Source organism: Podarcis bocagei, assembly GCF_964188305.1.
Source record: "Podarcis bocagei genome assembly, chromosome: 4".
Classification (NCBI taxonomy): domain Eukaryota; kingdom Metazoa; phylum Chordata; class Lepidosauria; order Squamata; family Lacertidae; genus Podarcis; species Podarcis bocagei.
In genome coordinates this window covers 24,867,195-24,893,320 of record NC_138128.1, presented here as the reverse complement: position 1 = coordinate 24,893,320, position 26,126 = coordinate 24,867,195, and the positions used below count along the sequence as shown (strand labels likewise).

Sequence of the window (26,126 nt, the reverse complement as noted above, 5' to 3'; positions counted from 1 at the left end):
ACCATCTTCATCTCTCTCTCTTTCTCTGTCTTTTTTTTCTTCTTCTTCTTCTGGCGGAGAGTATCCTGACTAGTAATAGTGCAAAGCAAACTCCTTTCTTAAAGAAGCCATTTTAAGACGTGAGCCCCTGGGGAGCTGAGTTCTGGTGTGAACACGAGCCTCAGAAAACCGTAGGCCGTTTGTTGACGCTGTCGCTTTAAGTGTCGACCCGAAGCGTACCGTGTTGCTTTAAACCAGATTGCCTGCTTAATATTTAAGGTGACGGTTATGGAGTCACTTTATCCCCTCCGAGATTGGCTTTGGAGGCAGCTGGGCAGGCTGAAGATACCCACCGCTCCTACCTCCTAGGTTTGTGCCTCGGGAAGGTATTTTTGATCCTTCCTAACCTGCTTGGGATCTACTGGCAGGCTATGTGCTGACTGAACGGAATAGTTCTCCAGCAGTTTAAAAAGAGAGAGAGAGAGAGAGGAGGGGAGAGAGAGAGAGAGAGAGAGAGAGAGAGAGAGAGAGAGAGAGTGTCGAGCTGCTTTCTGTAGAGGAGGCAGGGCTTATGGTGTAGAAGGAAGTGAACTGGATAGGTCAGGAGACTGTACCATTTGTGAACACCCCTTTCCCTTTTATATTCATCTGTCAGATACAGTAGGCGTACTCCGGGCTTGCTGGGCTTTGATGCAAAGCGGGGAGAAAAGCAGCCTAAATGTGACCTGCAGTTGGGAAGCTTGCTGCTTTTCCTGCTTTCCTTTTTATCCCCCCCCCCTTGCTCTGCAGCCCACCCCCTTTCCTCTGCCTGGACTCTGCAAGCACTTGGTGCTGGAGTTGGAAGATGTTTGGGAAAAACAACAGCTAACATGGTTTATTCCACTCGCTGCATGTTGGGTAAATTTCAAAACCCACATGGTCGTCCTCTTGCAGTGGAATAAAGTCGCATCTGATGGACGTCTTCTCTGCTTATAGCATAGCAATGAACGTCTGACAGGCGCGACCTTTCATAAGACAGCCCACACGACTGGCTTTCTGCCCAGAATATTGCTGCAACACTGTCTGTGATTGGTTATCTCCCTATCATCATGCCTTGCTTCAGAAGGGGAGAACGGCCCCCTTTTTAATAAGCCCACGATGGCCGGCTGCAATATGCTGCACTGTAAGTATTTTTTGTTTTGTTTTGAGACCGAGAAGGGGGGGTGGGGAATCATGCTGTGTAGAGAGTAGTAAGGCGGAGAGGAGCACATGGCGACGTGATTATGCTGTGAGACATCAGTGAAGTGCTGCTTGGTAAATTTTAACGTATCTGTTTTTTCTACAGGTTGGTACTAAGAAGTGCCTTTCCTGACGTCTCTGCTGCTTGGAACCGCTTCTAGAGCAGACTCTGCTTTTTGCCTTGCTTGCTGCCAGCTAGACTGCGACGACAGCTCATCCACTCGCCACCTCTAGCCCAGCCACCCCTCCCCTCATTTCTACTTATAATCAAGAGAAAGAGAGAGAGAAAAAAGCTCTAAGCATCAGGCGTTGCCCTAGGCTGCTTTAGTTATTCTTTTTAGAAATAATAAGCATAACGACAACAACAAAAGTTTGCTGGAAAAGTGAGATAATCTTCTGCCAGAAAGGAAAAAAAAAAATCAAAGAGAGGAGGAGCAAAATAAACCGTTCCTTGATTTATCTCTTTAAACTGCTGCATCTGTCTGTGCCAAACTAATCGATACCAATTGCGCCACACCAAAAAAATTGAATAAATCGAAATCTCAATAATAAAATTAATAATAACAATTGCAGATTCAGCCGTGTGGAGATTCCCCTTTCAGGCAACTTTTTCCTGAGAGCAGCTTGGAAATTCACTGCTGAAGGGTCTCCCACGTTCTGCTGCTTGCATTTTGGCCTCCCAATTTGGCACTCAAGAATGGTTTACTGAGAGCACAAGGCTCATTCCAGGCCACACTTTTAAATGCTCATTTTTCTGACGACCTTAAGTTCCAAAACCACCCCCCTCTTCTGATTGACAGTTTCGCGCTGTGACTTTCTAGTGGGAAATCTATTCCTTGCTGTTGCGACAACACAACTTTACATCTTTTAACGTTGGGCTTTGGGGCTTTGGGGGTAGCATTTTGGAGGTGGCATTTTTCATCGTTTCCAGTCTTATCAGTTTGGCCTCTTCTCTCCTTTTTTTTTAATTTGTTTGTTTCATTGACAATTTTAACTACCTGTAAAAAAAAATCTAAACATGGCTGTAAGTGTCACACCAATCCGGGACACAAAATGGCTAACACTGGAAGTGTGTCGTGAGTTCCAAAGAGGGACTTGCTCACGTCCAGATACGGAATGTAAATTTGCACATCCATCGAAAAGCTGCCAAGTTGAAAATGGACGCGTAATCGCCTGCTTTGATTCATTGAAAGTGAGTAAATATTATCATTCTTTTCAAAGCTAAAACAAAAATAATGACTGAAACAGTTGTAATCACTGAAGCAATTGAGTTTTAAAGGATGCTATTTTTTTAATCTTATTAATGAGGTTGTGGTTTTAATAATTACACTTTAAGGCAGGGAGAGAGTGTGGGGGTTTTCAGAAGGGCTAGGCTCTGTATTCTTGCAGTTTATTATAGTTCCTTCATCCTTAGAATTACAGTGTATCTTTAAGCTGGAATGTTAAGAAGCACCATTTGTGCACCTCAGAAGAGTGTTAGTCCATAGTACTGCAAAAAGCAAATACAATTCATGTTTAGACTGAAAGATGGACTCAGGTCTGAACTGTTAAAGGCTGGGATTATCTACTCTGAAAGCTCTTACTGCAATAAATTTGTTAGTCATTAGGACATGAAAGGGTTCTGCTTTTTTTCTTTTGTAGAAAAAATTCAACCGTTAATTCTCTGTGTGTGCTTAAAGTGAAAAAAATTAGAGTCCTCAAACTAAAGGCCATGTCTTCTGAACAATTGTTTGGTGCTGAGAGCATACCTAGATAGTTGCTGTGTGTAGTCAGCAGTCACAAAGTCTGAGAATTTCCTTCGTTAACATTTCACTAAAATTCTCAATTAAAAGATCACTTGTAGAAGTCTCAGCTTATGAAAGGATCGCCTGTTTAAATATTGGATTTGAAAACCATGTTTCTGCACTTATGAAAGAGAACTATAGCTAATGCTCTATGGATATATTACTGCTTCAGGAAAATGGATGATGTCTAGAATTGCTGTTTTCAAATATGTTCCTGCTTTCATCAGTCAGGCTTGAGACTTATCTTCTGCCCTAGTTTACTATGTTTGAAATCCCAGACTTGTTTATTTGGGAGACAGGTTGTAGCTAAGTGGTGGAGCATCTGCTTTGCATGCAGAAGGTTTCAAGTTCACTCCCTGGCATCTGCATGGCTGGAATTGTTCCTTGTCTGAAACCCTGTAGCGTCTCTGCCATTCAGCGTTGCAAATACTGAGCTAGGTATACCAGTGGTCTGCCATAAGGCATATGTTCCTTTGAGCATACAGATTAGGGCTTCAGTCTAGCATGCACTTACCTGGGAGTAATCCCCATTGAACATGGTGCAATTTACTTCCAAGTAAAAATGCATAGGCAGTGGCGTAACGTGGGGGGTGCAGGGGGGGCCGGCCGCACCGGGCGCAACATCTGGGGGCGCGCGCGCTCGCACTCGCAGCTCTCTGCCCCTAGGGCAGAGGGGGCGCAAATTACTTGCCTTGCCTCGGGTGCTGACAACCCACGCTACGCCACTGTGCATAGGCTTACGCTCAATGCACCTTGACCTCAACATTCCACAGTCCATGCAGGTAAAGGGCTTGAATTTCAAATTGCTTAGTCTGATTGACTTAAATGGAACTGAACTGATTTAAATGCAAGTATTTAGGCTTCATTTAGGGTTCTGAATCTGGTTGAGAGCCAGGATGGCTTTTGCATGTTACAGAGCAGTGAGAAATCAATACGTGGTTGAGTCATGCGCGCGCGCACACACACACACACACACACACACACACACTCTTTTCCTGCCCCTGATGTAATGTCTAAAGAAGTGATGCCTGTAACTGATGAACCTATAGCTGGACAAAGTGGAAGTTGAAGGAGAAATGTATGTTTCCTTGTTTTAAAAATGAAATAGGGCTGCCATTCCAGCCAAATATTTGGACTTGAAATTAGGCTGTGAAGGGGCAAATGTTCAACTCTGCCTCGTTTATGACTGGACTTGTTCATACTGACTGGACAGCAGTTGCCAGAACTGTGAGAAAAGTAAATTCTCTGCTCTATGTTTGCTTTGGCGGCTGAAGGCATGTTGTGGGTTGTGACTTGCCATTTGGCCATATCACACTCAAGGTCAGCTTAGATTTTCTTGCTGTAGAATAACGTTGTAATACTACTTGTCAGCCACATAGGCCATGTTGGAATGACGATCATCTGCCTGCCTATCTATCTGTCTATTGCTGTTTTCGGATGCTCCATAGCTAGCGCACAAATTTCTGTTGGCCCCGGGAGCCTTGATTGCCAAAGCTAGTGAGCCAAGCATTTGTCGTTTCGTTCTGCTGCTTGGCAACCATAGCCATTCTTAAGGATTAGGAAAGCTCTCCATTAAGCGTTGCTGCTAGGTAACTTCCATTCATTTGATTACGGGTACCATTGTGCAAGCTGTTGTTGCAGTGACTGAGGGATGCAGCACAAAGGGCAGGTGAGAGACACTCAATACTACACCTTAGCCATAGGCCACGGGTAAGGAGTGTCAGTCCCTGCAACCAGATGTGGCCCTCCAAGCTTCTCTATCTGGGTCTTGGTGACTCTGCCATGCCACCTCTCACCAGCCCTGTTCCAAACCCGTTTCAAGAGCTTTTGCCAAACTGGAAGCTTTTGCAAACTACGAGAGAGATTGTTCTTTTCCTCCCCACCCCCAATCGTTTTATTTGTTTATAAAATTGTATATCCTCCCCTTCAGTTCTGCTGAAACTCTTGGAGCAACTTAAAGGTAAAGGGACCCCTGACCATTAGGTCCAGTCATGACCGACTCTGGGGTTACGGCGCTCATCTCGCTTTATTGGCCGAGGGAGCCGGCATACAGCTTCCAGGTCATGCGGCCAGCATGACTAAGCTACTTCTGGCGAACCAGAGCAGTGCACGGAAACACCATTTAACTTCCCACTGGAGTCGTACCTATTTATCTACTTGCACTTTGACTTGCTTTTGAACTGCTAGGTTGACAGGAGCAGGGACCAAGCAATGGGAGCTCACCCTGTTGCGGGGATTCGAACCGCCGACCTTCTGATCGGCAAGTCCTAGGCTCTGTGGTTTAACCCACAGCAACTTACAATGGTGGAATAAAACAAGTGATTTGTTTTCTCATATTTGTATCTCACTTCTCATCCTTTACGGAACCCAAGGTGAAACGTGTGGTTTCTGGGGTGTCTTCCATTCATTCGGTGTTCTGGAATGGGGAAAGGCTGTAGCTCAGTGGTAGAGCACGTACTTTTCTTGCAGAAGGTCCCAGGTCCCTGGCATCTCCAGTTAGAGCTGGGAGAGACTCCTGCCTGAAATGTTGGAGAGCTGCTGGAAGTTAGTGTAGCCAGTACTGAGCTAGATGGAGCATTGCTCCGACTCTATATAAGGTAACTTCCTTTGCCCCAGGCTCAGGCGTTCTTAGCACCAGCAAGGTAAGTGCCTTCGGACCATACTCTCAGCCATTTAAAAACATGGATTTTCAATACAAAGCAACAGACTATACAGGGAAGGGTTGAGTTCAGTGTTAGAAACTCAGATATATAAGCCAGGCTCCAAATGGCTTCTTAAACCAATGTTACAGTCACCAAAAGGAAATGTCTAGTTATCATTTTTGGGCAAGACAGTTCTAAATAATGGACTGACTGTGATTGAATATCAGTTAAACATCTGGCTAGTTCAGATAACAGCATCCCTGCTCCCCTGTAGAGTCTGAAGGGGACTTCAGTCTTCTGTGGCAAGGATGGATGATTTCTTGATGCCTAAGCATGGAAACTTTTAAACTGGTGTGGGGAAGACCTGACCCACCAGATGTTGAGGAACTGTAACTCACATCGGTGCCAGCGATGGCCAGGGATGGTGGAAACTGTAGCTCAGCAACATCTGGAGGGCCAGAGGTTCCTCACACCTGCTTTAAAACGTTGAATAGGACACAAAATGAAAATTTTGTTGGGCCACAAATGGTGTGCAGCTACAGTCAAACTATAATTAAACATTTTATGTCCCTTGATCACGAAATTTTGCTTTTTATGGAACTATTCACAAGGCTGGTTTAACTGCTTATGGGAGTTGTCTGCTCATGGGAACAAGTGTTCTGTTGTGAGGAGGAATTGCAAAGGAGACTTCTTGGAGTGGATTCTGGTTTTCAAGCTCCCACCATGCATGGAAGTTGGTGTGGTATCTTGCTCGAGGCTCCACAACCACCCTAGAACTAGCACCCATTAAGCAATGATAGAGTTGTCATGCCCAGAATGTAGAGTCTGGTGAAATTGAAAATCCACGCACACAACAATGTAGTGTGACTTTATTTTGGTTTTGATTGATCATACAAAATTTTGTTTTTTCAGTGTTTTGCAAGCCACCTTCTAAGACGTTTTCCTAAAAGATGTGTTGCAAATCTAATACAGTGGTACCTCGCAAGATGAATGCCTCGCAAGACGAAAGAGTTTTCCGTTTTTTGAGTCGTTCCGCAAGAGGAATTTCCCTATGGGCTTGCTTCGCAAGACGAAACGTCTTGCGAGTTCTTGCAAGTTTGTTTCCTTTTTCTTAAAGCCACTAAGCCGTTAATAGCCGCTAAGCCGTTAATAGCCGCTAAACCGCTAATAGCCATGCTTCGCAAGACGAAAAAACCGCAAGACGAAGAGACTCGCGGAACGGATTAATTTCGTCTTGCAAGGCACCACTGTAAATGGAATCATAGAATTGTAGAGTTGGAAGGGACCCTGAGGGATCATCTAGTCCAATCCCCTGCAATGTAGGAATATGCAGCTGTCCCACACAGGGATTGAACCTGCAACCTTGGCGTTATCAACGCCAAGCTCTAAGCAACCGTGCCAGTGTGGTGTAGTGGTGTAGTGTAGTGGTTAAGAGCGGTAGTCTCGTAATCTGGGGAACCGGGTTCGCGTCTCCGCTCCTCCACATGCAGCTGCTGGGTGACCTTGGGCCAGTCACACTTCTTTGAAGTCTCTCAGCCCCACTCACCTCACAGAGTGTTTGTTGTGGGGGAGGAAGGGAAAGGAGAATGTTAGCCGCTTTGAGACTCCTGAAGGTGAGTGAAAGGCGGGATATCAAATCCAAACTCTTCTATAATAGAGAAAAGCTGTGAATCCAACAGATGTGTTTGTGCATTGTTACTCTCACATAAATAAAATTATCATTTAGCCTCGACCAGCATATTCTGCCATAAATTGGTAATAAACACAGGCCCTTGGAGATTACTCATTATTTGGAAGACTCAAAATCCTGAAGACAGATGCAATCCCCAGATACTTCCCATTTTAACACCATAGCAAATTACTTTCACTCATTTGCTTAGTTAGTGCATCACATGTATGACTCCCTACTGGCATGTGCATATATATATATATCCAGGAGGGGGAATGTAAAGCTTGGCAAGTGTGCTAACACATATGTTAATTAAGCCTGAGTATACTTTCAAACGATGGAACCGAATCAGAAGATTTCTTTCAAGCACAAATCAGAGTTTTCACCTTAATGCAGGATCTTTTGAAATGTTAAATCTTAAGAACTGTCTCTTGCGGTTGATCCATGCGGCTATCAATCTCAGGTCAGTGGATTAAATCGTAGAGCCCTTCATCTCCTCCCTGTGGCCAGAGTCCCATAATTTATGAAGAAAGCTCCAGAGCTCAGTGGTTGGGCCCATGTTGTATATATAGAAGGTCCTAGGTTCAGATCATGACATCTGGCCAATACCTTAGCGACCAGCAAAATACGCAGGCATCACTGGACTAGAGGAATCAGTGGTTATCTGATACCGATAACCTCAGCACACTCATATAACTTACATGACTCCATAATAGTTTAGCAGACCAGGTTTTCCACCAAATGGAACAAGGTAGTAGTGGGGTAAACCTGTACCAAGTTATGTGTCTTCATATGCATATTGATTATTTATAGTGATGTGTGATTTACGAAAAAATGAAAGGTAATCAGCAAATAAAACAAATTTAATAAAATCCTAATAAACCACAACAAAAACTAGTTCAGCAGATGGCAATGTAAAGTCTACTGTTGTTCTGAAAAAGATGGCAGTGGAGAGGCTAAATTGACCTCTCTTGGAAAACGTTTGAGCACCGAAGCTACCACCAAGAAGGCTCTGTTCCTTGTAGAGGCTTAACCTAGCCTCTTTGTAAGAGAGAATCTGGAGCAGGACACCCTGAAAATGGTGTGTGTGTGTGTGTGTGTGTGTGTGTGTGTGTGTGTGTGTGTGTAATAGGAGAAGATGTTGCCTGAGATTAATCAGGACCTAAGCTGTTTAGGACTGTAAAGGTCAGGACTTACACTTCAAGTTGGGCTTAGAAACGAATTGGCAGCCAGTGCAGCTGTCTCAAAATAGGTGAAATATGAGAGATCCTATCCGTTTCTGTCAGCAGGCAGGCTGCCATATTCTTGCCACAAGCTGAAATTTCTGAACTGTTTTCAAAGGTAGCCCCATGTAGAGGGTATCACAGTAGTCTAATCTGGACATTGCTAAAGCATGAATGGCATTGGCTGAAACATTGCTAGCATGCACCTTGAGATGTCTGACATATGGGAGTCGAAAGCAGGCAATGCCAAGCTTTTAATAAGTAAACATTTTAATATTTTACAGTCTATTCTTTGTCCTGCCTCAGAATCTTTCTGAACCCCTTTATAGGCCAGGATTGTTACTGAATTTCTGCCCTACTCCCAGCAGGAAAATAAATACTCCTGAACCCCCTGTTTGTAATTAGCTTTAATGTAAGTAAAGATTACCGTTGTTATTTATTATGCAGGCTTTCGGGCAATTAAAGGGAAAAAACGAGGTTGTATTCTGAGGTCAGTCTGGTCTTTTCTGCCTCGTGGCAAAAAAATAATAATACAAACTTAAACTGTTGAAAATAAACAGCAAGTAAAACGTTTCTGTAAAAATAAGATGTGTATTGCAAAATAAGCTATACGTTGTATATCATGAACTAAAAAGTTTGGTGATGATTACATTTATGTGAGGTATATTTTCTGTACAAACACCTCAGTAGGAAAAACAGTTACAAAACTGTTAATCTAAACAGTTATAAAAACATTTAACCACCTCTAAAATGCATATGAAAATAATAGTAAATTAGTTCTAAAGGCTAGCAGCCTTTCATATTGGAAAGGACATTGAAGGTTTGAGCGTGTCTATGTTATGAGAGTGTTAATGGGGGGGAAACCAGTTATTACTCAGAGGGTGTGTATATATGTGACTTGTTTAGGTTAAAAAAAATAAACATTTAGCAAGCTCTCCATCTGATAAAAGGTGATCAAGGTAAGGCAGAATGTTTGTAGTTCTTGTCTAGCAGCTGCATTTGAGTGCAAGATGGATATCGCCCAATATGCTTTTGCTATTTTTAGAATATTGTAGCAGGCAAAGCAAACACTTTCTGAGGAGACCCTGTGAAATGGCAGAACCTTCAGCTGTGCTGTTTCAGTCTTTGGCTATGCTCCCAGGTACCACTGCATTTCATATTCTCTATGGACTAGGGGCATTTGGTTCAAAGATAAAAATGCAGTTTTTTTAGATGGCCACCTACTGAAACCCACACCCACACCCACAAACAGAGGGTGAGTCTTAAAAGAGGCCCCGTGGAACATGTGTACTCTGTATCTATGGGGCCTCTTTTAAAGGACTCACCCTGTATATAGTGTGTGTGGGGGGGAGGGAAAAGAATAGAGGCTAGCTCTATGTGGGGCTACCTTTGAAGGTTACCCGGAAACTACAACTAATCCAGAATGTGGCAGCTAGACTGGTGACTGGGAGCGGCCGCCGAGACCACATAACAGCGGTTTTGAAAGACCTACATTGGCTCCCAGTACGTTTCCAAGCACAATTGAAAGTGTTGGTGCTGACCTTTAAAGCCCTAAACGGCCTTGGTCCAGTATACCTGAAGGAGTGTCTCCACCCCCATCGTTGTACCTGGACACTGAGGTCCAGCGCCAAGGGCCTTCAGGCAGTTCCCTCATTACAAGAAGCCAAGTGAAAGGGAGCCAGGCAGAGGGCCTTCTTGGTAGTGGCCCCCCTCCCTGTGGAATGCCCTCCCACCAGATGTCATAGAGAACAACAACTACCAAACTTTTAGAAGACATCTGAAGGCAGCCCTGTTTAGGGAAACTTTTAATGTTTGACGTACTATTGTATTTTAATATTTTGTTGGAAGCCACCCAGAGTGGCTGGGAAAGCCCAGCCAGATGGGCGGGGTATAAATAAATTAGTATTATTATTATTGATAAAAAACAACAGGGAGGGAATCTATCTTGGTGGCAGAACAGATGTTTTGCATGTAGAACGTGCCAGGTTTGATCCTTGGGATCTCCACTTGGAAAGATCACATAAAGAAGATAGAAAAGACCTATGCCTGGGGCACTGCTAATTGGTTTAGTTTCTGTAGTTGAACTGGCTGGTATGGCATAGTGCAGGGATAGCCAACGTCGTGCTTGCAGGGACTGATGGGAATTGTAGTCCCAACAACATGTGGAGGGGCCCCATGTTGGTTACCCTCAGTGAAGTGGCTAAGGGACCGAGCTGTGGGGTAGAAAATTCCATCTAGCACAAGAAGTTCCTGAGGTCAACTTGTTTAATATTCGCATTCAGCCTCTCAGAGGAAGAAGATCCCTTTTAAAATAATCGTTTCAAATTATGTAAGTTTTGTAGGATGAAAAGAAGCAACAAATTTGAACTATTTGATTTTGCCTAATTTCATGGTAGCATAAGCTTTATTTGGTTGTCGGTCAAGAAACAAATTGTGGAAGCGTGATTTTGTTTCTTTGAACTGCAGCAGGAATTGCCTCCCGTTAAAACTCAGCTTGCCTCAGCTTAAAACATTTGAAAGCTTCATTCACTCTAATGTCTGCCTTGTTACTTCCCAGGGGACTAACTGCTGTTTTCTGTTCCGACGTGCAGGAACACTTTTACCTACGGACCTCAAATTATTTCTTGCTAGGACTAAACTGCTAAACCTTTGTTACCCATGCTTGAATGTTATTGAAGTCTGTGTGATTTTCACCACATGATGGCCATCATACTGTGTATGCAAAAGTTGAATTGAGAGCGGCGTCAGACAAATTGGAGAGTCATGTAGAAGCTACTTAAAAAGACTTAACTAGGTGGCACCATTTTGGTTGGCAGCTGACTAGCTTCCAGCATCTCAGATAAATTTGCTGTTATTATTCCACTTTAGGAATGGAATAGACTACATAACTGGGGCGTAGAGATATATATTTCCCTATTTGGTTAAAAGTGCAAGTAACTTCCTGACCATCTGAACCCAGCCATGCTCTTTAGCTTTACGTCCATTTTTGCTTCTCCTAGGCTCTACACAGAAAGGAATCAGAAGTGTATAACGGTTGCACTGGGAGGCTCAAAAAGGTGTTTGTATGTGTACTATTATTATTACTTTTATTGTATATATCCCGCCCATTTGGCAGGGTTCCCCCAGCCTCTCTAGGTGGTTTCCATCACATATAAAAACATAATAAAATGTCAAACATAAAAAACTTCCTGATACATGGTTGACTTCAGATGTCTTCTAAAAGCTGTGTAGTTCTTATCAGCAACAAGCTCTGAGCATTGTACATAAAATAAATTCTGTGGAGGAAAATGGATATCCATATTCTTTGTCCACTTTTTCTGTTCCTCCTTAGCATCTGCACTGCTCACACAAGGTAAACAGTTCAATCTTGTTGATATCTACTGAGAAATAAGTGCCATTAATTTGAGTGCAGTTTGCTCCCAGGGAAGGGCATTTCGAATCAGAACTCATATCGCTTGTCCAAACAAGTGCGTATGGCAGGAAGAGAGAGATGGGTTTTTATGGGATATTGAGGTACGAGTGAGACACAAAAGGGCCTTTAGCCACTGGAAATCACTTCCATGTCTTTGTTGTGCCTCAGAGAGGAGGCAGTGTGTTATAGCGGTTAAACTGTTGTGCGGGAGAAATTCAGGTTCACACTTAGCTGTAAATCTTGCTGGGTGACCTTGGCCTAGTCACAATTTCTCATCTTAACCTACCTTACAGGATAGAAGGGGAGCAAGACCTTTGTATGGCACCCTAAGTCCTCGGAGGAAGGGCAGGGCGAACCTAAAATCATATAGGTTAGTTATCAGTTTCAGACAAAACAAAACAATGACTAATCTGGAATTTAAAGGACATGTTGGGTACTGTGCTGACAGCTAGATTCCATAATTTACAGCATGCACCAGCAGTCAGCATATTGGTGTCTCTGTCTCTTGTTTTTCTGTTTACATCTTGCAAGTCCTTTCTGCTTCACAAGTGCATTGAAGAGAGAAGATAAACACACTGTGACGGGTAATCAGCTGAGTATATAGAGCTTCCTCCACCCACTTCCTTCAAACTAAACATGGTCAGCTGAGTTTTTAAGCTGTTCCTTTATCTCTCCCCCCACCCCAAACTATGTCACACACTGCAGGCGTGAAATAAGCTTGTCGACTCTTTAAGTTCTCAGTGTCCACATCATTACAAAAATACAAAGGCTGAGCTTATGCTAGCATACTTGCTGTCAAGTTTTAGGACTGAATTATTTTAAAGTGTGAACTTCCCCAGGGCGAAAAGCAAAAAGACATATAGTGAGCCAATTGAGAGCAAAAAAGGCGGGGGGAAAGGGGGGATATATATCACTTATAGCAAATACACTTAAAATGGTAGGAACCTAAATAACAGAAATTCCAGCAAACAGCCGACACTCTTATTATTATTTTGCTGGATCTCAGATACAAATTGTGATGAAGAGAAAAGGAAAACGGGAACCAATACGTAGTTAACACAAGATGTTTGTGCAACATCAATTTTTGATGCTCTTTCACACTGCATCTTTTTTCAAATAGGTCTTGTTTAGCATGACCTACAGGTGCGCCACACTGAGCAAATAAAGGGAAGGAAAATCTGATTAGCAGCACAGTCTTTAGTTGCGTTCAGTTAGAAGTTAAGTCCCATTGATTCCAGTAAGACACGCTTCCAAGCAACTCTCTTTAGGGTTGCAGTGTCAAGCCATCAAGCATAAGTGAGTCGTATTAACTTCTGTTTGCCCTGTGGGTTTAACAAGATGTCATGGCTGCTGCCAGCTTGCATCTTCTCCATGCATCGTATTGGTAACATCAAGTCAAAGCCTGTTCTTTATCTTGCCCTGGCCAAGATTCCTACGACACATGAATATTGTCGGTTCAGCATATGTCAAGTTCTGTATGGTGGATCTGGCCTTGAATACCATTCAGATACTGCTGCTGGTACAAAATGCAGTGGCTAGAGTATTGTTGAACCTTTTTGCACAGAGCCATATTAGCCTGTCCTTATGACACCAAATACTGGCTGCCTGTTCATTATAGAGATTAATTCAGTGTGCTAGTTTTGATGTATAAAGCTCTGAACAGTTTGGGACCTGATAACCTGAAGGAATGCCTCTGCCTGTATTTCCCTGTCTGTATTTTAAGATCAGTTATGGAGTTTGTTTTGATGACACCATAATTGCGTGAAGTTACAGGACCTTTTTGGCAGTGGCACCCCTGCTCTGGGATACAGTCACCTCCCCAATTGCCTGGTGGCAATGTTGTCCACCTTTTGGCCTTTTCCTCTCCCTGCATTTCAACATGATTATTTTTGACCTGTGTCGGGACAGATAGGAGAGACAAAGTAGTGTTCTGTAATTTTACTGTTTTCATAATGGTTTCCTCCCCCAACCTCCTGTCTCTCTCTCTCTCTCTCTCTCTCTCTCTCTCTCTCTCTCTCTCTCTCCCTGTGTGTGTGTGTGTGGTTGTTGTTGTTGTATTGCAATGAAATTGTTGCTACCAGCCCTGATATCATCTGTGATGAAATACCTGATATAAATTTCATAAATAAAACAAAACAAAACTGGCCAGCAGAGTTGCACAAAGACTTGGCCAAGATGACCATTAAATGCTCATATTTTACAGGTAAACAGAGCTTGAGCCTTCACAGTTGGTAAAGTGTTAGGCATGGCTGATTATTATTATTTTGCCTTGGATTTTCCTTTGCTATTGTTAATCTACTGGGGGAGTCAGGAATCCTCACTAATCTTCTGCAACTCACCCAAATATCTATAGGTATGTTTCAGTCTGCTGTCTGATCACCCCCATTGAAAGGTAAACAAGTGCTTCTTCAGCTTGGAATACTGTATGTGATACAGGAGTCCTTAAATCAGCCAAAGAGCTTTAGAACAGCCGTTAATAGAGGTAACACCATGCTCAAATGTTACTGCTTATGAGGGACATTTTATACTAACTCTTTATAGTAACTTACTGCCCTTCTAAGAGTTCGGTTCTGAGTTTACTTAGCCCAAAATCATCAGCAGTTTGATTTTGCAAAAGGCCAGTGAGAGGTTTGGGTTTGCTCTTGTAAATTTGGTAGAAGGAGCCATCACTGGCAAGTAATTTTGTTGGAGTAAAACTTGTCAAATCGGAAGCATATATTCGTTTTGGGGAGGCAGAACAACATCCCAGTGTACTCTGTGGTGGCATTTGTGCTGAAATGGGAACTCCCAGTCCACCAGTAGCAAAGAGCAAAGTTGATATCTGTAACTTGACCCTATAGAAATAGATCTATTTTTAATTTGTGCTGAATCTCAAAGACACAACGCTTAAGCCAAATCAATTAGTCACGTAGGTGGACAAATGCCAGATATGGAGCACAGTCCCCCCCCCCCTTGCTGGCTTTTAAATAATAATGAAAATGCTGTTTCCTTTAACAGGAGGAATTTAAAATCTGCCAAAGGCTAAACACTGCAATAGGGTTGGATCTATCCCAGAATTAAGCCACTTAAAGTCTGCAAACACTTCTTTGGGGTGGCCAAGGCCCTGAAATTCCACCTAGTTTGGCAAAACAAAGCACTAAAGACAGTTCTTCAGTCAAGTAATATGCTAGGTTAAAATATGTGTTTGAATCATGTGCTTGGGATTTTCTGCATGTTTCTCATTTTAAAAAAAAACAGCAGTGGGGGGCCTTGATCTAGGTTTGGGGCAGAGGTAATAGGGATTCATCCCTGGCAATGAGTAAGTGCATATGGCTGTTAACCAGAAGATTGGTGGTTCAAACGCACTCAGGGACAGCTGAGGGCAGGATTCCTGTATTGCAAGGGGGGTTGACTCTCTGAGTCCCTTCCAACTCTACAATTCTATGGGACTGTGCTTCTATCATTTCCAGGGGGGGATAAAAATCAATTTAAAAAAATAAAAAAATAAAAAAATCAGATTTTTAAATTTAAATCAGAATTTTATTTTTTATTTAAATCGGTTTTTTAAAATTTAAATTGGATTTTAAAAATAAAATGCTTTTGGAGGAGAAATTTTTCTAAAGATAGTTTTCTATTTAAGTTGCAAAATAGTCCAAAGGCTATTCATCAGGAAATAAGGATTTGTTTTAAGTTTTTCATAAGTGCTAAAACTCAGTCTAAGTTTGGTTGTTTTTTTAAAAAAAGTTTAACCACATCAATTAACAAACATGGATACATAATGTTACTGTTTTAGTTAAATAAATTGTTTAAATTGTTATTAAGGAAATGATTGTTTTTCCCCTTCCAATAAAGTACAGCAGAAAAGTTGTCCAAATGCAGTTAACTTATTAAACCTCACAATAATTTCACAATTATCTGTCTATGTATTTCTAATAGTATAGCCAAAGCAGTAATTTTTGATATAACTGTAAAAACTACTCTGAAAATTTATTATTCCAAAAATGAAACCTTTATCTGGTTGTAAATATTAAGATTATACCAGCAAGAATGAGTCTATCTGTGAAAAACCCGATTTAAATCAAGTCTTACTGACTCATGATTTAAATCGATTTGATTTAAATCAAATCCACTCTGATCATTTCACCACTAAGCATTACCCCCAGCCCCTCAATCTTCAACTGCCCTATGCCCCCAGAAACTGTTATTTTCTCCACACAACAGTTTTGGCGGCAGATAGCAGCTCAGCAGTTGTGTGTGTTTTTCCAGTGAGAAAGCAGCATGGGGGAAAGGGTTAAGCCCCGCTCCTCAAGTCACCCACCCACCCACCCACATAAATACACGCTGCAGCCCTGATTCAAACCAGCTACCGTTTCATCTTTTTATACAGGGAGTGTTGTGGTGTATTCCAAGCATGAAATAAAATGCGTGGATCACATCGCTACAACTTTTGTGTGATATTCAGCCGAAATCATACTGAGAATAAGCCAACCGATATGAATAGACAAGTAACTTAAATAATGACGACTTTTAATTCCTTTGCTTTCACTCTTGAGTACAGTTAATGCAAGTTTTCTTCCATCCGTTTTGTCTAGTGGAATATAATATGCGCTCTGTGTGCAGGACTAAGTCAACCATATCACTTGTTTGTCAAATGCCGTGGTTAAAGGTATGGAATGCTTCTTGAGTTAACAGATATACAGTGGTGCCCCGCAAGACGAATGCCTCGCAAGACGGAAAACCCGCTAGACGAAAGGGTTTTCCGTTTTTGAGCTGCTTCGCAAGACGAATTTCCCTATGGGCTTGCTTCGCAAGACGAAAACGTCTTGCGAGTGTTCCGATTTTTCCCCGCTCCCCCCTTTTTCTAAGCCGCTAATAGCCTTTTAGCCTTTTAGCCGCTAAGCCTTTAATAGCCACTAAACCGCTAATAGCCCTAATCCGCTAAGCCGCTAATAGGGTTGCTTCGCAAGACGAAAAAACCGCTAGACGAAGAGACTTGCAGAACGGATTATTTTCGTCTTGCGAGGCACCACTGTAGTATGAACCAGCTCAGGTAAATTAGAGATTTCTTTACCAGTTTGCTTATGCAAATATTGCTTCCTACCATATCAAGCAAATTTTCATTGAAACTGTTAGGTTAGTCTCCTGAGGTTTTTAGACACATGTTGAAATAATTTTCTGGAACAGAATAAGAATAGGCTCCGCTTTAGTTACTGTTTCCTTTAAATGGAAAAAGAGAGCACATATTGTCCTTTTATTTAAATGTTTGTTTTCTTAAGCATAAGGATGCAAGCATCCCCTTTAACTCCATATTCTTGCTAAAATTGCTGTCCAATGAACTCAAAGGAGGACGTGCTCATAACTTTCAAAAGTGATACTTAAAATGTAACAGTTCCCCTATGAATTAAAAACATTGTCTTTGTCTGATTGGAATGATTTGAACTCAAGAGAAATTCCATAAATCCATTTGCAAATCAGATGTGCTTCTTAAATGGATCTAGGGCAACATAGTCCGTAACCTCACTTTGATGAAACTGAAACATACTTTATATTGTAAAGCACCCTGTGATCTTCGAATGAAGAGTGATATAGAAATTTAATAAAAATAATAAAAATAAACAATTTTTAATACTGTTTTAATTAATTACTTGCTGTTTCAATTAATTTGTGTGTGCATATATACACACACTATTTCATTTTTAAACAGTTTTCGTTTTGTAAACAACCCTGAGGTTTTTCTACCATCCACATTTTAACGTGAACTTCTTGTAATACACATTTTTTTTCTGTAAGCAGCTTTGCCTCATATGCACATACTTGCAAAATGATTCCCCCTAAAACAATTCATTTTTTGTATATTTTAACGAATATATGCATTTAAATGCACACTCTACCCTAAACAGATGTATTTTCGCACACATTCCTTGGCTGGAGGAGCGAGGATTTCAAAGGATGGCCTTGTTCCGGTTCATGTATTATTTCGGAAAGCGTGAGCTAGATAGATTTGCCTTTAAATGTGAACAGAATCAAACTTCTCCCCCATCGCTACTAATAGCTAATATGGCGTTCCCCAGCTGAGTGATAGATAAGAGCATAAGAAAAGCCCTGCTGGATCGTGCCAAAGGCCCATGTCGTTCAGCATCCTGTTCTCACAGTAGCCAAACAGATGCCTTTGTGAATTGATTAATAAGCTTTGGTGCCTTTCATCAGATCACTAGTGCTGGACTAATAATCATGCAGCTAGAATGAAACCTTATGGTAATTTGCAAGTAGCTTCTCTGTGTGAACCCTTTAAAGATGTTCAGCAGCACAGGATTTCTAAGGTTAAAGTAATTGTAAAGAGTAAGGTTAAAATAATTGTAAAGAAAGGAACAGACACCTATTGTTATTTTTGGAGGGTGGGTGTTATTAAATCCCCGACAATCTTTCAGATCAAATCGATTGGGATCTAAGCATGCACACTCTTATACCATTGCACTATTCTGTTGCCGAAGGGTACACATTTTCATTAGAATTAGATCATGAATTTTGCAGGGACTTTTGCTGTGTGGACCCCTTCTTACCCAGACTAAGAATTGCTACATTCCATTTTCAGAGTTAATATTCCCAGCTGCGACGGTGAAGCTCCACTCACCACATTTGAGTCTGATCTGGATACCTCCCCCCTCAAAAAAACCCCCTTCCCACCCCCTTTGTTTTCTCCAACTTGTTCTGAGCTGGAGTTGGGAGCATCGTTATAGGAGCAGATTTCATTCCTTGAAATCTGGAAGCGCAAAATGTTGTGCAAGTCATCAAGGGACTCCACGGGAAATGTAAAAAAAAAAATGATCGTTCAGCAGCAAAATCGTAGCAATAACGAGTAACCTAGTAACTGCATTTGGAATGTTATAAAAATGCAATGGTTCAGTGACAAAATAGATCCATTAATTGTTCTGAACTGAATGAATTTAAAATGCTGCATTAATTTATTTATTAGAAATAATAAAAGTTTGTAACGCTGTGTCACTGGATTATAAGTGGAATGCTGTTGGATCAAACCAAACGTCTATCTAATCGAGCACCCTGTTTCTCACAGCGGGTAACCGTGAGGGCAAGTGCCCCTGAGGACAAGGGCCTTCTCCTGCTGTTATTTCTTAGTGACTGGTCCTCAGAAACATGCTATTGAATCTGGAGGTAGTATATAGCCATCATGACTAGCATTCATGTTAAGAGCATCTTCATGTGATCTTCAGGTGCCTCCACCTGCAGAAGTGAAGAAGATGGCTAAGTGAGGCAGGGACTTTTCCGTAGTAGCACCCGGTTTTTGGAACTCTTTCCCTATTCTTTAGTGCAATATTTCTACTGAAAATGGATCTTCCTGAAAGATGGGAGTCCTGACCTCGTGACTACTGGAAATCTCACTCAAAAATCCCTACAGGTTCTGAGGTTTTCACCAGGCATTGACCACACACATATAAACATATTTGACAGTCATAAATACTAGTAACATTTTTTTTTTTAAATGAGAATTGAAATCCATAGGATACTGTATTCTGTGGCTAATGCATTTTGTTTTTCGTTTTTCTGTGCTTCCGTGAATAATACTATTTGTACCACACTGGTTATATATAATGATCACAGAAGTTGTTTATCTTCCTTGTGACTGGATGTTAAGCACTTACATTTGAAAACAGTAGCAGTTTTGTTACAAACAGCATTCCCTGCTGTTATAGATTGAACTTCCAAACAAAATGACACTGCAAAGCTGACATAGTTAAAAACTAGGAGAAAAATGAAAACAGGAGGGTTTTTAAAGACTGAGGGATGGGTAAGACAAATGGTTCTGCCTTTAAGATATTAAGATCGCTTGTAATGAAGGAACAGCTGAAGGGCACAGTGACAAAACAGGGAGACTGGAGCTAAGAGCATACATTTGTCTGGCATATATTTGTGTTCCAAGTCAAGGAGATTGTGACTCCTTTAATTCCAAAACTGATTCAAAAAATACAGCATGTTGTTTTTCAGATATCCTGATTTATTTGCTCTTTCCCAAAAAGTTGAATTGGGCATTTAGTTTTATATTCCAGACTAGAATTTTTTAGATGTTATTTCCAAAGCCCTTAATGTTATCATCCTCTGAAGCCAAATTGGTCACACTCCTAGTCAGATTAATTCTGTTAAATGTGAAGTGGTCAGAGATCTCGGAGTGATGCAGACTCTGTTGTAACGCTTCATCTACTTGCCATGTGCAAAACTAATCCGTTCCAGACATGTTTTTAAAAGATAAGTCTACGGTTGTATTCAGTCCAGTGAGAGCCACTCATAATGCCAGGGCAAGATTGTAATCCTTTGGTGGCTTGTCAGGGCTGACAGCTCTATTAATTTACGACCCACGTTGCAGATAGGTTGTTAAAAAGGAAATGGTTATAAGTAATTAAGCCACTTGTGCTGAGTGGGTTTCATAGGGCAGGTACCAAGATAATTTTATCTGGCTTTCTAGGTCATAGAGTTACTCAAATGAGGACTCTGACAATTAGAGAAGATGAAAGTGCAAGTGAAAGAGAGGAAATCAGATTTTCACGTTCCTTAAATCTATATTCCTGCATAAACCAATGTTTCAGGGACTGAAGGCCAGATCAGATGTGGTACCAATATAATCTTATATACTTTTCTGTGCCACAGAGTTACTAAAATGAGGACTCTTAAAAACTGGAGAAAGATGAGAGAAGAAATATGATTTTATATCCCTTAATCCTATTTTCCTGAATAAATCAATGTTTCACCATTTGCACTTTGTTCATATATGAACCAGGTTTTGTGTGTGTCTGTGTGTGTGGGAGTCATCTACTTTTTTAAATGACCACAAAAAATGGCTAGCTCAGGTGAGGGGAGCTTACCCTCTGCTTTTTACTTTCCTCTGCTTCTACCATTGTCAGCCCTTTTCCTTGAGTGGTTTCAGATTTTGGTAGTATTAGACTCCCTACGATCACCCATCATTTTATATGTGAATGGGGCAGGCATATTTTATGTAGTTATTGGTACAATTATTTGTCACGTTTCCTCCATAGAGCTCAAGGTGACCTACATGGTTCTCCTCATGCCCTCACAACAATCTTGAGAGGTATGTTGGGCTGAGAGACAAGGACTGGGCCCAAGGTTGTTGTTGTTGTTGCTTAGTCATTTAGTCGTGTCCGTTTAGTTCGTGACCCCATGGACCAGAGCACGCCAGGCACTCCTGTCTTCCACTGCCTCCTGCAGTTTGGTCAAACCCATGCTGGTAGCTTTGAGAACACTGTCCAACCATCTCATCCTCTGTTGTCCCCTTCTCCTTGTGCCCTCCATCTTTCCCAACCTCAGGGTCTTTGCAGGGAGTCTTCTCTTCTCATGAGGTGGACAAAGTATTGGAGTCTCAGCTTCAGGATCTGCCCTTCCAGTGATCACTCAGGGCTGATTTCCTTAAGAATGGATAGGTTTGATCTTCTTGCAGTCCCTGGGACTCTCAAGAGTCTCCTCCAGCACCATAATTCAAAAGTATAAATTCTTCGGCGATCAGCCTTCTTTATGGTCCAGCTCTTGGCCCAAGGTTATCCTGTGAGTTTCATGGCTGAGTGGAGATTTGAACCAGGGTCTCCCACGCCCTAAGTCCTGTACTCTAACCTCTACCCCACAGCGCATAAGCAAACATGGGTACAGCTGTCATGGTAGGTTTGGCCCCCTTTTTTTGCAAAAGAAAATCAGAACTACATTCCAATCTTATGCCGGCTTACTTAGAAACAAGTCCCACTGAGTTCAGTGAGACTGATGCCCAAATAAGTGCCCATAGGCAGTCGTAATATTGCACGAATTTATCTATGCATTTGTTGTCTTTTGCAAGTGGTGATAATGATTATAATAATAAAACTATGTAATTACACTAGATAGAAGACCTGGGAGAGGAAAAACTGCTGGGGAAGATGGTTTAATCCAACCCAAACCTGATGCAAAATATAGAGGAGACAGCAACTAATTGAGGACATGCATTTTTGTTCCCCTCCTTTGCGGGGGAAACTGCACATAAGCTTATAGAGGTCTCTTTAGAGCAAATGTAGACTCTTAAATTTCCTTTAGGGAGGACATTCTCTCCCCACGAGGGAGTGCAGTGTTCTCCACTATCACTTGATGGCTGGATTTAAATCAAGGTAGGTTCAAGGCTACCTACACTCCGTGATGTCATGTTTCCCCCATTAAGTCCCCTTTTATGCTCTCTGATTTACAATCAGAAGAGGTACAACAATAAACACTTACTTGGGTTCAGGGTCAGACTATGGCTGCCTTTGTGGAGAAAGCAGACTTGCAAATAATATTAGCTCAATAGCCTTTTAACCCATGCAGTTCTGAAATGAGATGGGAGAGGTGTTTTCTGTTTTTGTTTCTTTTTCTTTTTTTTCTTTTTTGCTATTTCCGTGGCTTGGTAGCACAGCTTTGAGAAACAGAAACGGCAAGATAAGCTTAAAATAGAAGTTACTGCCAAATCCATCCTGTCAAGCCACCTGGCATGACTGTAGAGAGGAGCACAATGGCAAACGCTCCAGTGGTAGTTAAATTTGAACATTTTTTTTTAAAATTGCTCTAAAAATATTCACTGACCACATAGACAGACATCTGGCTGTCAGGAGCCATGTCAGTACTGCTGCTCTTTATAACTGATATCTGGAATGGAGAATCTATTATTATTTTAATTAATTAATTAACTAACTAACTAACTAACTAACTAACTGTATTTATAGTCCACCTTTCTCCCAAACTGGGATTCAAGGCAACTTACAGCATTTAAAAACATCCTTATAAACTATGATGTAATAAAAACTAGGTAAGAATGATAGTTAAAATACATTACTGTAAAACATATTTAAAGCCAGCATTAATGTACAGTTGCCCTGACAGCAGCCCAGTGTTGACTATTATCTGCACCTTAGTTTTCAGAGGATAAAAAGAGGGAGGCAGCCTAACCTCTCTTGGTAGGGAATTCAGCAATATGGAAGGAGCCACGGAGAAGTTTCTTTCTCTCTCGTGTCACCAGCAACTGTGCCTCTGTTGTCGATGAGCCCAAGAGAAGGTGTTCACCCAAGGATCTTAACACCCAGGCAGGTTTGCATAGGGAAATACTGTCTTTCAGGTAACCTGGGCCCAAGCCACACATGACTACAAACTGTGGCCTTCAGGTGAGCCAGCATGCCAATGTTCAGAGATGATGGTATGTATAGTCTAGAACATCTGCTGGACTAGACGTTCCCCATCCCTCCTTCATATAGTTGAATCTGATACTTACCTTCTTACCTTCCAGTAGCCCCACATATTTCTGAGTAGACATATGTATAGGATTGCATTGTTAATTCAAACCTGTTTCCTTGACATATTCCGAGGTTATTCCCAGTTGATAGTAGGAGTGGGACTGTGATTTCACCCAGCCATGCTGTAAATCAATGGGTGAAGTTGGTTAGAGCTTGGTGCAGGTTAATAATAATAATAATAATAATAATAATAATAATAATAATAATATAATTTATTATTTATACCCCGCCCATCTGGCTGGGTTTCCCCAGCCACTCTGGGCGGCTTCCAAAAGAATATTAAAATACTGTGATACATCAAACATTAAAAGTTTCCCTAAACAGGGCTGCCTTCAGATGTCTTCTAAAAGTCTGGTAGTTGTTGTTCTCTTTGACATCTGGTGGGAGGGTGTTCCACAGGGAGGGCGCCACTACTGAGAAGGCCCTCTGCCTGGTTCCCTGTAGCTTGGCTTCTCGCAGTGAGGGAACCACCAGAAGGTTGAATTTGATAGTTCTCAGGCTCCCTTTCAACTCTACAATTCCTGGCATATCTAGGTTGGTCTGGGAGATATCCTTATTGGAAAGCAGTTGCCAGTTAGTGTGGACAATACTAAGGTAGATGGACCAATGGTCTGACACATTATAAGGCAGTTTTCTACAGTCCTGTGAGCTTCTCTATACATCTGAAGCCTTTATGATTCTAATATTTATAAAATCTGATTAAGTTATATGTAACTGGGGACATACTGTCTCCTGCTGCTAAGAACCGTTCCTTTTACCAATGTTTATGATAACCCAGATCCGTTTGCAGGGAAAGGCTAGTGACTAGTGGAATGGGAACTCTGTCAGGCCTCACATTACTGGAGCATCACTTGAGAAAATATTCTTAGTACAAAAGGGAAACTAAACAGAACGAATCAAATGAAACCTTCGCCAGCCCTCCATGGCGAAGTGTACCGAGGCTAAAAATGGAATTAGCAAAAGCGAAACCCAACCACTTCAAGCAAATTTGCAAAAGTAGAACTGAAAGCTCCACTTGCAAGACCACACAAACTGACAAAAAAGCCCAACTGACCCCCCTGTCAGAAGGGGAAATCCGTTGGAGTTTGACGTTGAGCAAGTCTTAAGAATTGGCACTGAAGTGCTTGATTGAGAAAGTGCATCTTGCTCCTTGTTCTGGGTTTTCTGGAGAGGGCAAAATGAAAATTGTGTCTGACTTGGAGCCTGGCGCATTCTGTGAAGACGTGAACCAACACAAAGTTAGAGCCAGGAGACTATTGTGTCTTCTTTGGCCACCAAGGCAACTGAGGAACTGCTTGTTGTTTAAGCTGCACGATAACATTCTTGCTTCTTTGCATCAGTCCCTGCTGACTATACATTTCCCCTGTTTCCTGCACTCAGTCCTGGCATCTTACTATGGAGGGAGGCTACCTGTCCCATCCTGTCTGATTCAAGTAGTTCCAGTCATTTCAACCTGAGCAGCCAGAGTTCCTCCATATTCTATCTGTCCCAGTGAATATGGCAGCTCTGTGAACATATACCTTGGTTTCATGGATCTGCTTCTTCCATTCAGTATCTTTGGATGGAAGGGAGCTGAAGAAATTTCATTTGGAAGGAAGGAAGCACAATATAAATAGGAATCTAGTTTTATATTTCCCACTGCTTGCACAGTTTCTGCGGATATCTCCGAAGTGTCTTGCATTTAGGAATAAATGGGAATAAATCATGCGCATCAAGATGAACATCCATTTCTGCATGTTGGGTGTAACTTTCAGTGAGATGCACATCCAAATGCAGATTCAAGCCTTTGCTTTCAGTGGAATGCAGACCTGGGTGTTCATCCCCATTCTTAACCCCTCGTGCATCCAATCACCAATAAATTTTCCCCCACACCCAAGAAACAGACCAAAAGCTGGTTTGGGAGAATCATCTATCTACTCCAGCAAAACTACAATACCTACAAAACCCCAGAGTGGCTGGGGAAGCTCAGCCAGATGGTGGGGTATAAATAATAAATTATTATTACATTACTTTAGAAATTCCAGATTACCATGTTATACCTAGTCTAGGCCAGTTGTATTCCCTATTAAGTTGGCCTCTGTTCAGTTTGAGAGAGAGGCTATTTCTCCCCCTGCCCTATTTCTCCACATTTCCTCTTCTATCTTCATTTTATCTTCTGTGGGGAGATTTCCTCATAGTTACAAGTTTGGAAAACGATCCAAGATCTGTTGCAGGTTTTTTTTTTTAAATTTTATATTACACTTAATGTCCTGTCCTTTTAGTAGCTTTTTAATGCTGAATTGCAGGTTCAGCGAGAAATTAGGCTTGTAAAGATGTTTGCCTGAAAGTGCAGTGATTGATATTTACAAGGAATGCACAAGCTTTTCAAAATAAGCTACATTTTAACAGGAAAACATAGGTTATGAGGTTTTACTGAATTTAATAGTAACACTTAAGTTAACTTTAAGTAAGCAAACTTCTTGCTGAATTAAGTTTTTATTTTTTTTAAAAAAAGATCACCAACTCTGACAAACCATACCAAAATCTGCAGCAACAGAACTAAAAAAATAAGTAAATAAATAAAACATGCAAGTACATCAGAGAGAGAGGAATCCAGAAAAGAAGCAATGCGACTGTTAGATGTAAAGGGGAAAAAAGAAACACTGCGAATAAAGCGAATGAATTTTTCCCCGTAGTAGTGTATTGATATTCTCCACTTTCAAGAGACAGCCCCTCTGCTTCCCATACTGAGCTCACATGAGACTTTGGGAAGAACATTTGACAGTAACCACAAAGTGTGATTTCACTTCTGTTTGAATGATTTGCAGCAGCCTCTACTGCAAAAGGTGTTAGAAGGAATATTCACACTTGGAGCAGTTTTTATTTTCATTTTTATGGCAGCATTTCTCAAGGATGGAGAAATGAAAGAGGGAGG

At 41.5% G+C, this 26,126-nt stretch overlaps 1 protein-coding gene across 23 annotated transcripts in view; it reads left to right on the top strand.

Annotated features, from left to right (window-relative positions):
• Window positions 1-26,126, top strand: part of MBNL1 (muscleblind like splicing regulator 1) — a 183,877-nt gene that overhangs the window by 39,551 nt on the left and 118,200 nt on the right. For 11 of the 23 annotated variants that reach the window (XM_081190427.1, XM_081190449.1, XM_081190426.1 and 8 more), the window contains exon 2: window positions 2,227-2,389. The exons of 1 other annotated variant lie outside the window; for it this stretch is intronic. In XM_081190427.1, coding sequence (XP_081046553.1) covers window positions 2,227-2,389 — 163 coding nt within the window. Of the gene's footprint in view, window positions 1-954; window positions 1,142-1,171; window positions 1,273-1,303; window positions 2,390-26,126 lie in introns of those variants that run through there. 11 more of the 23 variants (XM_081190428.1, XM_081190440.1, XM_081190437.1 and 8 more) reach the window with 4 other exon arrangements.